General features: G+C 33.1%; 1 protein-coding gene across 1 annotated transcript; it reads right to left on the minus strand.

Moving 5' to 3' along the window:
* Positions 1-8,954: 8,954 nt before the first annotated feature.
* LOC131052861 (phospholipase A1-Igamma1, chloroplastic) lies at positions 8,955-11,964 on the minus strand. The gene is made up of 2 exons (XM_057987502.2): positions 10,749-11,964; positions 8,955-9,787 (listed from the first exon to the last, which is right to left on the minus strand). Exons 1-2 carry the CDS (start codon positions 11,251-11,253, stop codon positions 9,003-9,005), a joined length of 1,290 nt encoding a protein of 429 aa, XP_057843485.2. The 5' UTR covers positions 11,254-11,964; the 3' UTR covers positions 8,955-9,002.
* Positions 11,965-14,616: the final 2,652 nt, after the last annotated feature.

Consider the following 14,616-nt stretch of genomic DNA (forward strand, 5'->3'; position numbering starts at 1 on the left):
ATGGCACTTTGGCCTGCAAATATACCACGCAGTGCCTATTCCTTCGGCTTTTACCACGTCGATCAGTCTGTAATCAACCTACAGTCTGTGTTCAACTTGAACACTAAGTGTTGGTTTAGTTGCATGGTTGATATTCTTATCGACTCCCCCTTCCAAATCATTTCTAAGTCTTAGTGGCATTTAAGTCCATGCCAAGTCAACTTCACTAATATCGACTTCTCCCTATAAACATGCAATATGCTTTGTTAAATATGGCATGGCATTAATAATTCTGCCAATATCATATCGGTTATTATGCTTTTTAATAAATCGCTATCATATATATATATATATATAAACAATGAATTTTTCATAAAATAAATTATAAAATTTTATGAATAATCAAATATATTTACATATATTATAATTGCATACGTATATATATTTATATGATCGAGTTATTATTTGAACTCATATACATATATAATATGTATAATTATATATATATATATAAATATAACTATAGTAATAAATCAATTCAAGTTTAATTATCTTTTCTTTTGCAAGACATTATATAAGTCATATACGCACATATATATGTATATACTTATATATGTATATCGAATTCATATACACATATACATATATATAAGTTTATATGCATGTCATTATCTAGAAATCAAAAAGTGGAAATATAAGCACGATATTTCATCCATTTCATTATGAAATTTATACATTATCTGGACACAAAATGCACATGCAATCATCAAAATACATGTATAATCATTTAAAAACACTAAAATCAATTTTTCTTCGAATTAAAGAAATGTCAATTAAGGCTACTCATACCAAATTCATCATTCTAATTTAAACAAACACACAAATAAAGTCATTTAAATCATCTATCTTTGCAAGATAAAAATCATGAATTCTAATGTGGTGTGTGAGATTCCATCTATTCTAGCGAAGTCCAAGAGCTAAAAAAACTCTACTTGAACCATGGTCTCGCCTTCATCTGCGTTCACATGTTCCTGCATTCACTTGCACTCAATTGCTCATTAGCAATGACGATCCCAATTTCATAATAAAAATAATACTGATCATTCAGTTGCATTTAAATCATTTCATTGCATTTGAATCTCCTATTTTGTTATTATCTTATTTCACTAAAAATTCCATTTCCATTTCATTTCAATTTCATAAATGAAAAATAAGCATTATTTTCCTAATAAAATATGGTTTGTGACAACTTTCAAATAACTCACATTTTTGGAGGCAAATGGAATGGTTGATGATCTGGCTAAACTGGAGCTAGGGTAGGACATGGCTACTTATTCATGTAAAGAAGAAGGGTGTCTTGGCTCTCCGTTCTATGAGGCAAGCATCATCATTTTTCATTAAGAGATGACAAATTGAGGTGACAAAAATTAATGGGAAATGAATGCAAGATTGGGACTCTCAAGAGGAAGGTGTGTGCACAAATTGGAGGAGGTAGATGTAAGGTCTTCTTATTATCACTAGTGATAAAAATGTTTGCCACCGTTTCTATGTTGCAACATCTTAGCATGGATAACCCACTAAGGCTCACCTACAAGCACCACCAAATGGATATCTTGGGTGAGGTGTTTGACAAAGGGTTAAAATGTATTTTTAAACTAAGCCACAACCTCATAATCCATGCAGTGAAGGTGGTTTTAGGAGATGAATTTTTGTTATATGGCCATAGACATAGGGTAAACATGTATGTATCAGCCATGTTTCTTGTCACAGTGCCACATATAGGGGATTTGAAGGACATTGTGGGTGAATTTGTTAAACACACCCTAAGACTAGGAGGGGGGTGAATCAGTCTTGAACAAAACCTAAAATTTTAAGCACAATCCAAATTCAAAATTCTTAATCTGATAAGAAGCAATGAAAGATAAGACAATGAGAAATCTAGATTTACATGGAAACCCCAAGAAGGAAAAACCACAGTGCGAGCTATCTCACAATATATATGAACAAGTTTATAATTTTTTTTAAGGTTCACTGCATAAGGAAGCACACTGCTCCTTGAATGGACTTGTTGCTAAAGTTCACTACCTCAAGGCAAGATATAAAAGTGAAGCACCTGCTAAAAAAATCCATTATCTTATAGTAGGATACATGAATACTTGAAATACAATTAGTAAGCCTTCAACATCACAGCCTCCAACGGTCTCCTTAGAATGTAGGTGCTCTTGACATGTTGCCTCAAGCAATCATTGAACAATTAAGCTCCAAAACTTTCACCACACTCTTACTACCTCAACTTCACATCTTTCACATTCCACACCAATCCACACACTTTTAGTTGATTTGATATACTATTTATACCCTCCACAACATCTTAAAACTCCAATTAGGTCGGCTAGAACAAGGGATAATAAATAATCCCACCAAGTCAGCCTCAAATACAAGTTGCGGTGAAAATAGTCCAATCCATGAGATAAAGAGGACCTAGAAACACCATATTACATCTTTTTATGCAACTACAAAAATCAAACACGTTGATGTACATCCTCCTAAGTCAACAACAGGGTAACAGTATATGAAACATGTAGCACATAACTAGTTGGCCCAAAATACATCTTCCAAATGAATTTACTTAATGCGAATCACCACAAAGAATAGGGAAATCACCCAGATGACCACAAATCACCACAAAAACTGGTGCAACTCTAGACAATATGCGGCACCAAAATGATCAATCATTATCATGTGTACAATATAGAGTTATTCCATGAACCCTCAACAACATGCCCATACACTTCTTTCACATTGTCATGCCAAAATGAGTTGGCACAACCAAATTGATATATAGTTCTTCATACTCGGATGCCTAGACAACACAATCATGAAATAGAACATTAACAACCAAACTTGTGGTACACACGTTCATCTCATATCCGAACTAAGATACTACACAAACAATGTAATCTCATCCACCAAGCCACAAGAGTAGAAACATCAATGTAGAGAAATGCAAAGCACTTTCCAGACTAGTCCCGACTACCAACCAAACTGCAAACATACTACAGTCACCAAAAACCATCAACAACAACACCAAGGACCTAAAAGGGTAGGAGTAAAAATATCCACAACACATGCATGTTAAATCCAAAACAACAAGATCATATCTATCTTCAAATGCTAAGGAATGCAAAGCATTCTCCTAGATAGTCTTCAAAACACCTCCCTACATTTTCAAACTTCCATCACAAACACCAAAACAACATTGTAGCACCATTTGCTCACTCAGGAGCATCGAGAGAGATAAAACAATAGCTTGTTACATGCACAACACCTCAACACCGTATCTAATTCATCACCATGCTTCTAATCCTCATCTTAATACTTGTAATCTTCAACTTAATGCTTTGTATCCTCATCTTAATATGATATCATTATGATAACATCTTTGTTGACAACAAACAAGGTATGATACCCAACCATGAACACCATCATCATCAATTTCCTAACATATCATCACGTCATCAAGAACATTATATAGAATATAGATATCAACACCATAAGTGTGGACATCCAACCATGAACATCAATGACAACAAATATTTGATAGAACAACTATCAACCATATGTACCATCTCCTTAGCATACATCTACATTCTTCATTAATGACAATACATTGAACATAAGACATCAATGATAATAATCTCCAACAATCTTCCCAACACTGAGAGTTGATATCAATGGCAACACCACAATCTCCAACAGAATTATGCAATAAAATGATCTGGAGTAGATTCCTAGGTGATTTAGAGAATGTGATACTTGGAGTAGGTTTTTTTCGTTTTTTAATATTACTATGATGTGAGGTGAAGGAGTCAAGAAGTAGATAAATTTCCACTTATGTTTTCTATATACTAGTCTTTGCTTCTCAAAAAGAAAAAAGGTTTTGGAAAGGAGTGTGCATCTCTTAAAACAAATGCTCGAGTTGGCTCCAGATGGTGAGTTGGGGAGGTTGTAAGCTTATTTAAAGGATGAGGATTTGGTTCAAACTGGAGATGTAGTTGTTAAGGGTGGTGTGGAGGACAGGATGAGAGAAGGATTTTCCAATGAGGTTGTATCAGCCAAGAATTTGTAGGAGGAGGAGGACCATAATTTGTGTGGTCTGTATTGTCTAGTGAAAGCAAAGATGGAGAACACAAAGAGACTCAAGGTCGAGAGTTAAAGATAGTGGTCTAGCATGTGCACTTCTACGATGTGGGTATTGTGTTGGTAGTATGCCCTTAAGTCTTATTTGTTGTTAGTTTAATCTCCATTTCATATTTGGGAGAGTGGTCTTGGTGGAGTCTGTCACTTGTTAGTAGGTTGACATTTTTCTAGTCTATACTTATGTGGGTAGTTTATAGGGGGTGTCTTTCTAGGCCATTATGTGTTCAAGCTAGTTAAATTTGGCATTTTGCTAATGATGTAAAAACTTTTTTCAAATCAATATAGGGTGTAGCTTCTATGCTACCATTTTTTTTTTGTCTAAATGAAAAAGCTATATTTAAATTAGAAATGTATGTTTGTTAATCTTTTATTTATAAAATAATCAATATTTTTTTTTAAATGTAATTTTGGGTTATTATAAGACACATTATAAGAGAGGAAAATAGGATAAAAGAGTTAGTAGAGTGATTATTGTATGATAAAATGCATTATGAATATATATTAAATAAAGATAGAAGATTTAGAGTAGGAAATGTTCATGTTAATTTTCCATGTTCATAATGTAAAAATAGACTATGAACCTTTCTTTGATTAAAATTTTATAATAATTTACTAAGTAAATAACAAAATCATGATTTTTTAATTTTTGTGTTCACGTTATCCTTAAATATGGCCAAGATATCATAGATTGGTGTAAATACACTCTCGTATTAATGTGTGACACGAGACTATTAAAAACTCCTTTGGAAACAAGATTAATCATTTTTTTAAAAGGATTTTTGTAAGGAGCCGCTAGTCCTAACCTTCGAAAAAATAACATGATTAAATTCTAATTAAATCTAACATACATTATTAAGTTCAACAAACCTTTATTGCAAATGTATAACAAATTGCCTTTAATATGAACACAAGATTTAAACTAAATGCATATCGAAATAATAGACTAATATGCATTTTTCACATGAATATAAACTACCATACAAGTACAAGACTTAACATTCATATATGATGAATATGGTTGCGTGAAGTAAGGACTTAGTAATAAGAAATATCTTATCAAATTAAATGTTTCAACTTATTGGTAGTATAAATAAGATAACTTAAAATGAATGTGCATAAAGAACTTTGAATTTCTATGTTAACTAATGATTAATGCAAACTAAGTTCAATGTGCAAAATAAGTATAACTTATCAACTTAAAATTATCACTTAACCATGCATTCATGAATGAAAAGGTAGAAGCTAGCAAAGAAAACACATAAAAGATGTGTCATGAACACAAGGACACATGTTAGCAGGTTAGTGGGTTAGTAGTTTTCCTTGTTATTTGTTGGTTACACATACATGGCGACCTCCTTTCGCATTTATGGCAATAGACCTCATTGGTCCCTTGCATAGTTTGCATAGCTCATTCATAAGACCACATTGGTCTATTACAAAGAATCATTAATACAACATACAATAATACATAGGATTTTACAATGTCATAATATGAAATCTATGTCTCTAGATGTAGTGTCTCCATTGTCGTCGGACTCACCTCCATCTGCAAATGGAAGACGGACATATAACCTAGGTTTTTTATCCGCCCAACCAAACAAAGCTTATGCTTCTCAGTGCTCATGATAAGCTCTCGTCCCTCATGATAGAGTATTCTAGTAAACCGACATCAACTTTCAAAAATAGAACATGTGTGTGCATGTAGTATCTAACAACCAAATTGTTGAACTTAGCTACATGTGTTATGGCAGGGAGAAAATTTAGTACTTGGCCAAGTTTTTAACCCTTTTGGGGAAAGGGCAGCGAGAGCCAACTATTTAACCATCTCTACCTCACCTATAACTCCCACCCTTTCTCATCGGGCTACCGGGAACAATCTCACTACCCTTCATCTATTTTTGATTCTAGCCACCACATGCTAGCAACTAAAAAATAGAGGGCCTTCTAGAGATGAAAACACCCTTCCTTGGTTTATCCCATAATCAAGCACATCTTTCCAAATTACATCCATCACAAACAGCAATAATTTTTTATTTATTGTTAAAATGTTATTTCATAATTAATATTTCTCTTTAACTCAATGAACTACCATACAATAATTTTAATATCATTTTAAAATATATCCTATTAACCCCTTTAATACATTGCATATCCTATTCTTAATTCCTTTTTCCCTATTCATTAGACTAAATAATAAAAATTCTCTTTAAAACATGCTTTAACTAATCTAATAATAAAATTTACTATATTTTCACGCTCTTCTTGTGAATCTAATTGAGTGCTACGACTTAGACGAATTTGTAACATGCACAGTTAAAAGATTTAATCAAATGTATTGACCTTAATGAAATTTATCCCCGCAGTCATTAACATACAAATATAAACATATAGTGAAGTAAAAAAAATTATATGGCAGCGAATGAAAGCATGACACATACTTGAAGTCCGCTAAATAAAATTAAGGCTATACACCAACTCTATCAGTGAATTCGATGAATGCAGAACACAGATTAGTATTTTCCAAGACTGGCTCAGAAGACATATTAATCCCTGCACAAACAACTGAAATCCAGCCATATCGATTTGGCTAAGCCTGCACAAGAAGTCAATGTAGCCAAATCGACTCTAAAGGAAGTCAAACCGATTAAAATCTGCAGCAACTAATGAAATTGGCAACCACATCTTAGCAGAAAAATCGACTTAAATCTGAATAGAGAAGAGTGTGGAGGGGGGGAATTTACCTTAAATTTGGTTTGATAGCAGCTGAATCCAAACACAGACCAAAGGGAAGAATGTGAAAGGGAATTAATCTACCAATGCAGGAAATTCAACAATCAACTCAGGCTGGAGATTTAAATGCATTTTGAAGGAAGCCAAAAGTATCGATTTCAATACTATGCAATAGTATTATTGCCAGCTACGCGAGGTGTAAGGACAGTCAAAGAAATCAAATTCCTTCCAAATATTTCTAATAAATTCAGCAAGCACAGCAAAGAGAGAAAACGAGTTGAAGGGATGGATCGACTTTGCCTGAAATCAACCTATTTTAAGCCACATTGGAGCGATTTGGCTCTTCCTGCCAAATCGACACAGTTGAGTGAAACCTGCTGCGATATTAACTTGGCACAATCAAGGAAAAACAGAGGTTATTCACGTCAATTTTTGAAAGCAAAACAATGACTGATAATTAAGGAAGAATGCTGAAGATGAGAGGTGAGATACAACAACCAAAATAAAATGTTACCTTGCAAACCGATTTCCAAGGAATACAAAGCCGACTCAGCTAATACGTGGAGAAGAGGAAGGGGATTGATGTGACCACCCTGCAGAAGTCGTCTTTTTCCCCAAAACCCTCTTTGGAGTCTGACAAACTTCAGCGAAAAGAGAAAGGAGAGGAGTTCCTTTTATGCAGGCCGATTTTCAAAAAATGGAAGGGAAAGGCGTAGCAGAGAGAGAAAGAGATGGACCAAGTCGCCCTTTTACACGCTGATCACAGAACCAAGGAAAATTCAGAGAGTAAAAGCGATAAGAAAGCCCCAAATTTAATTGAAATCTAATGCCCCCTTTTACTGGATAGGTTTTGTTTATTTAATTCATTTGGCAGAGGAATTTGATCCAATATTCATGGATCTAGATGGATGGAATCAAGAGAGAATTGGGAGTTTGAAGTGGAGAATACTGATTTAGATTAGTCAGTTGAGAAAGCTAATCATTAATCATTAATCTGGAGTAAGGGGAGTTTAACTATTCAATCAATTTCTAACTCATGTTTTAATTTAAAAACATGTTTAAATTCATATTTTAATAGTTTTATCTTTTAGAAATTATAATTTTAATTTTTATTATTATTTTAGTTATTATAAACTTTTTAAAATAATAAAACATTCGAATGTCAAAATTTCAAATTTATTATTATATCTTGTTTATCTATTTATAATTAATTTATTATTATTATTTTTCTAAATTTAATTTATTTAACTGTTATTGGTGTATGCACAGGTTTACATTCTAGTAAAATTAACATTACACTATGTTAATAATATCACATAATGTCGTTTTTAGCATTAATTAGTTTCATAGCTAACATCACAAAATAATGTCACCAAACACATAAAATGACATCATAATATCAAATACAAATAATATCGTCAAGCATCAAATGTGATGAAAATATCAAAAATGTTATCATGTATAAATGTTTAATTACTAGTCTAAATTTGGGTCATGACAATTTTCATTTTCCAAAGCTATTAAAAACTTCTTTGAAAAGAAGATTGATCATCTTTTTTAAGGATTTTCATTTTCCAAAGCTATTATATTTATGATCATGATAGTTAGATAATGATAATATTTGATTGTGAAAAAAAATTAGATAATTTATAAATCGCGAAGCATTGAGGAGATTAAAATAATGAACCATTTAATGCTATTATAAGATATTGTACTTAGTTTTAACAAGTGTAATTTTTTAGTTTCAATGTCTATTTCATTTTATATTCTTTTAATTTTTATTTTCTCTTTATTGATTTAAACATTAATCTTAAGTTAGGCTTTCTTGATGCATTCTTCAAATTTTTTCAAATTTTATGATGTATTTTACTTAGAAAATTATTATTTAAAAATAGCTTCTTACCATGTTCTTTCTAATGAAATTTTAATTATGTTTAGTATGAAATTCACCAAAAAAATAGAACAAACTATAGAATGTAGCTAAATATTGTCATTTGAAATTTGTCAAATACTTGTCGAAATTAAATTAACATACTAATATAAAAAATTTAAACCTTTTTATACTATATTAAATATTACTAGTATTACAAGATTCAATCACATTGAGAAGTATCATCATCACTATCTTCTTCTCTATTCCTTTGAGACCACCTCCCCTCTTCATTCTTCACTAATCCTTTATAAGCTTCCTGCCACCAATAGGGTGGAATGAAGAGTTTATCAACCAATAAATCGCAATACTTATTAACAAGAGCAGGGTCTCTTCCAGCAGAACGAAAGGCCTTTCCTTCTCCAATAGATCCATCTAAAAGATGTAAATATACTTCTAAACTATGATGAAAGACAAGGTTCCTAGTATGCTTAAGGTAGGGAGAGGATTCACTATCCACATATATCTCCACACCTGCATGGTAATAAAATAGAGGGATCCAATCCAAAACAAACTTTAGAAAATTAAGTAATTGAATATTCTCATTTAGCATTATACCAGGTACCCTAGTGACCATGTCATTAACATTAACTATACGAAGTACCTTGATATTAAGGGAATCGATCCTATCTACAAAGGTCTTGTTCCCTACTCTAGGGCACCCAAATGCAAACACTGTTATAGAAATATGGCATTTTAAGTTGGCCACCATGAGACCAATGTCATAAGCAGACAATAATGCAAGGGCTGCACCTAGACTATGGCCACATAATGTTATGGATAGCTCCTCATTTTTATGTTCTTGAAGAAGTCTCCTTATCTCTGTAAGCACAAGCTCTCGAGCACTTCTATGATTATGCTTAGCATTCTTAATCTCAGCAGTGTATACATTAAGAAAACCACTTTCCACCATTATAGATTCATTATCCTCTTCTTCATCCTCAAATCCTGTCATTCAAAACAATAATATTTTTCTTAGTACGATATATAATTTTATATGAATATACATCTTTATAAAATTCTAGGTCAAAAAGTGTTTCATGTATAAGCATTACTGTAGAATATTTATTAAAAACAATCATCAAAAAAAAAATTATCACATGTGAAAATCTTTTCTTATACTAAAATATCTCCAATGAGAACCACGAAATTCAAAAATAGTGGCAACAACCTCATGAATTGTGAAAATCTAATAATAATAAGTCATTATTATTATCTAAAAGATTCTAAGCACAATCAACATATGACTAAGTCACAACATCCAACTCACATAATTACTGCATTGTTATGTGTACCCAATAGACTTAAATCAATGTGCATTCTTTATAGGCATTCTCGAGAGTACTTGCAATTTGACTTTGATTCGAATTTGAGATTGAAGTTGGATTGATTATGTGCTTTGTACATATCGTATTCTGATTACTAATTTTTATAAGCTAGTGTTAATTAGATGATTCCATCATAGAACATTCATTAATATTGAATTATATCAACTGTGAGTCTTACACAATTTTGATCAAATAACTGCATGCCTAGATAACGAAATAATGTTGATATTTACCTATTACCTATAACAATCTATGTTGGCCTAGTGGTGGAGAATTTCTACCCTTAAAAAAGAGGTCACAAATTCAAATTCTACAAAGGGTAAGGTATGAACGCCTTGTTATAGCACGGTTATGTGCCTCTTGTTGTTTATAGCACAGTTAGGTGCATACACCTCGTTTATAACACATTAACACAATTAGATGCCTCTTACAAAGAATACGGAATAATCCCATATACACTAAAAAAAATCCATTTCCATTTCCATTATAACATAATAATATTCTTTAAAAAATAAATATATTCTGCCTATCCATCTATTAATATATACTTCAATGGCATAGAATGAAAAGTTGGCATGTACCTGCAGGGACAAGCCAATTGTGGAGGTCTTCCACCCATTCCAAGGAGGTTTCACTCCCTCTCCATGCGACCACAATGTCTCTTCTCCCAAGTCTCTCAATCTTTTCTTTCTCCTTCACGACTGCAATAAACCCCATCCAAGTAGCCTCGCTCTTCCATGTGACCGGGGCTAAGCACCTCAGAAAATACCTGGGCAAATGTACATGCGTGCAGGCATATACGTATTTTGTGATTTCGTATCCGTAGGAGGGCACTTCTTCCTGCTGAAACCATTCCCTGCGACTGTATCTACACTTGCCGTAGTTTTTGGAATACGCGTTACAGTCAAAATAATCGTAGCACAGCTGTGCAAATTCTCCATACTTGATAACCTCTTTTTTCAGAATTGGATTGAAGGGATCCAGCAGCCCTTCCCAGTTGTTGGCCCCCTGGATTTCCCTCCACATGACCGCCAGGCTATCTGCTTTCTTTGCCTCTTCCATTACAAACCCTCTTACCTCCTCCATTTGTCTCTGATACACACCTTGAAATAGAGAACTGCATATAAAATCAATGGTGAAGGATGAGATTTGGTGAATTTATATGAGTGATCTTAAAGCAGAGGCATTGTTATATGGCGTGCATTTAATCAATTGGATTTTTTAAGATTATCTTAAACGTAACGGTAGAGTCTTCCTGGGGTTAACATGCTCACAGGCTGGATGATGTTCGCGGACTCGAACTGCCGACCAGATATCTGGGTTAATGCTGAAAAATGAAAAAAACACAGGCTTGATGATGTTCACGGGACTCGAACTGCCGACCAGATATCTGCTCTGTTTAGGCATGGAATACCCACATGAAGAGATGATCTAAAAGAATGGGAAAATTCTGTTGGGTTTTATGAATAAAACCAAAAGACGGTTGCTGAATATCTTTGGGAAGTAGTGGTATTCAATTGATTTTAAGCATGCGTCTTGTGTTAAAAAAACAGAGTAATTAATGGTGATGTCTCTGGTTGGATAGTTGTGAAATTTAACCGTTTCTCTCAAGTAAACAATTCCAAAGCTGTCCTGTGAAAGGAGAGAAATCGTAAAGCAATGATGATGGAAGTAAACAAAACTTTAATGAATAGTTAAAGACAATGGTATCTTGAATTTATGTATTCAAACTACTTAATTTAATGGGTAAGCATTTGGCTTATGTTATAGTGTATCTTTGGTGATGCCAATCATATGCTAAAAATGGTAACCACAAATAATTGTATATATAATGATAAAAAGAAATATAGAAATTTTTTTTTTTTAATAATATATAAATAATGTTCAGTGTTTAAACATGAAGTATTTAGAATCAAAAGAAAAAATATTTGCTTATTCAACGTTGATAATAATTGTAAGTTTGGGTGGGGTTACTTGAAAGCATACATGTTTAATATTTTTTTTAGAGTTATATAATTATAAAAGTATTACTATTTTTTATTATTAATCATTTATAAATCTAAGTATAAAAAGGTTTAATGAATGTGAATAATTTAGTTTGATAGTTTGATAGTTTGATAGTTTGACATGTTTGTAGGGTTTGAGGCTTTGGATTGTAGAGGGGGAAAAGAGAACCACTTTGAAAGGTGTGCATCAACCTCTTGAGGACTCACCAAGTCTACCTCGTCATTTAGGATAAACACAAAGTATGAAAGTTGTCAAGTGCCAGTAGATAAAAATGTTTTGACTATAGACCCTGAAAGCACATGTCACGAGGATCTTCTAGTGACCTCCATTAGCCCTCTTTCGAGGTCGCACACACAGGTCGTATATGAAAGCTTCACGTGTTGGCATCTTATACGAACAGAGTACGGAGACCGCACCAAGAAATTTAGATGTGACAAAATCCCAAGTTTTGATACTTTTAATGTAAAAAAACAATAACGAAAAGCTAAACTAACTACAAATACATAATGAAGTGACAAGAGAAAGGAAAAAGAAATTAACAAAGGGTCCATGATTGAAGCCTCCAGCAAACACGACTCTTCTTTAATGAATCTACACACAAAACAAAAGGACAAGAATATTGGGGTTGTGTTTAAGAGGTCTGCCACAATCAGACCTCGTTTCAGTGCTTCCACCTCCACAAACAACCAAGATAGATGATAGTTAAAATGATAAATGAAACACAAAGAAACAAGATAACTGGTATGCTAATGGGACAATGAAAAATGCCACAAAGGAGAGGGAAGAAACTCCCCTTCAACACTAGGAAAGCAAAAGTCTGCCAAAGTGAAGAAGAAGCACAAAACCCTCAAATGCACAAAATTATGAAAATGGTGATACCATGACAAAGATGCAGAAAATACAAGTGTCTATGAGAGCATGCAAGAAAGCTTCAATGGTTATCATAAAATAATTCACAAGCTTAAAAAGCATAGAGAGACGAACTGAAGCGAAAAAGGCAAGATAAAAGACCCAGGAAGGAATCCAACGTCAGTGCACGTAGAAGGGGGTGTTACACTATCAAAAATAGCAAGTGGAATGCTCCAGAGACCAACTTCAAATTGTATTTTTGTCAGACACTAGCACGTGCACGAACGTCTTTGTGACACACAAATGTCCCTAGGTCAAACAATCAACAAAATGACAAAAAGAGGCTGACAGAGTAAGCCAAGCGAGCAAATAGGCGGAAGCTAAAGGAATTCTCTAGTCATCTTAAAGTGGAGGCTCTTATGTGACATGGAATTGCATAGGGTGCAATTTATGATGTTACATTTTGCCCCCACCTTAATGATCATATCATCAAGAAACGTGAGCTAAAGTAAAGAGATAAAGTTTGAAAGTATTTTATCGAGATACAAAAAGGAAGTTGAATCCTCTATCCGTGTGGAGTTGCCCTTAGGGAAGAAACCTAAACCTTCGTGAGATATTGTTGGGTTATTTCATCACAAACAGGCTAGTTGTAGACAACCATGTATAAAAAAAATAAAAAAATTGATACAAAAACGATACGATCAAAGACATAGATCACAAGATAGTGATCACTCGGATAAAAGATTGCACTGGTATAGGTAGCAAGTTGTGCTATGCTAGATAGCCATACAATATGGTGTAATCATGGCAGGAGAGTCCTCAAAGAGAACAGTCTAGACCATGCACCAAATGAAACACAACACAAACAATGTAATGCCCCTCTAGGCTGGCTACGAATAAGGAGGTATTGTGGCGTTACACATTTGCTATAATGTTATCAGTAGGTATATTCGATATTAAATGCTAATCAATACAGTTAGGAATATGGATAATTGAGGATGTGTGGTTGGCTTAAGACTTGATGCCCATAATGAATATGTTTTGGTAATGCTTTCATAGGATGAAGAATGACTATTTTTATAAGGGATTTTGATGTACTAACCTATGTTGCAGCAACATAAGTTATACTATTTGCTTGTGAATTTTATATTATTGGTTTTCTATGGTAATGTCAGTTTATGCTAGTTATTCATTGTTTTTATGTGGCATTTAATGTTGGTTTATGATGGTCATAAGGTTGTCTTTGTTACCCTTAGCCTTTCTCTATTTTAGAGCATTGTCGATTGTCAATGTTAGCCCAATCGGATTGCCACTTAGGCAATAATCCGATGATTCTAATTTGTGGTATGTGTATGTTTGTGTCAAGTTGGTTTAATACTTATATGTTGATGAAATTTGATTATTAATTCTTTATAAGCATTGTTTAGTGTTGAGATTTATTTAATTAATATTTATTACTTATTAGTAATAAATTATATATATATATAAGTATTAAGGTATTAGAGTAGTAATCCTACCTTGTTGATTATTAATAAATTAATATTGTAGTTGTAATTAATTAATTAATTAATGTGCTTTGTTCTATTAAAGTAA

Source organism: Cryptomeria japonica, chromosome 6, assembly GCF_030272615.1.
Source record: "Cryptomeria japonica chromosome 6, Sugi_1.0, whole genome shotgun sequence".
NCBI lineage: Eukaryota > Viridiplantae > Streptophyta > Pinopsida > Cupressales > Cupressaceae > Cryptomeria > Cryptomeria japonica.

Excerpts from the sequence above, each read along its gene's own strand:
- LOC131052861 (XM_057987502.2), bottom strand. The coding sequence starts at position 11,253 with ATGGAGGAGGTAAGAGGGTTTGTAATGGAAGAGGCAAAGAAAGCAGAT. Across the intron at positions 9,788-10,748 it reads CAATTGGCTTGTCCCTGCAG|GATTTGAGGATGAAGAAGAG; the intron begins GTACATGCCAAC and ends TTTGAATGACAG.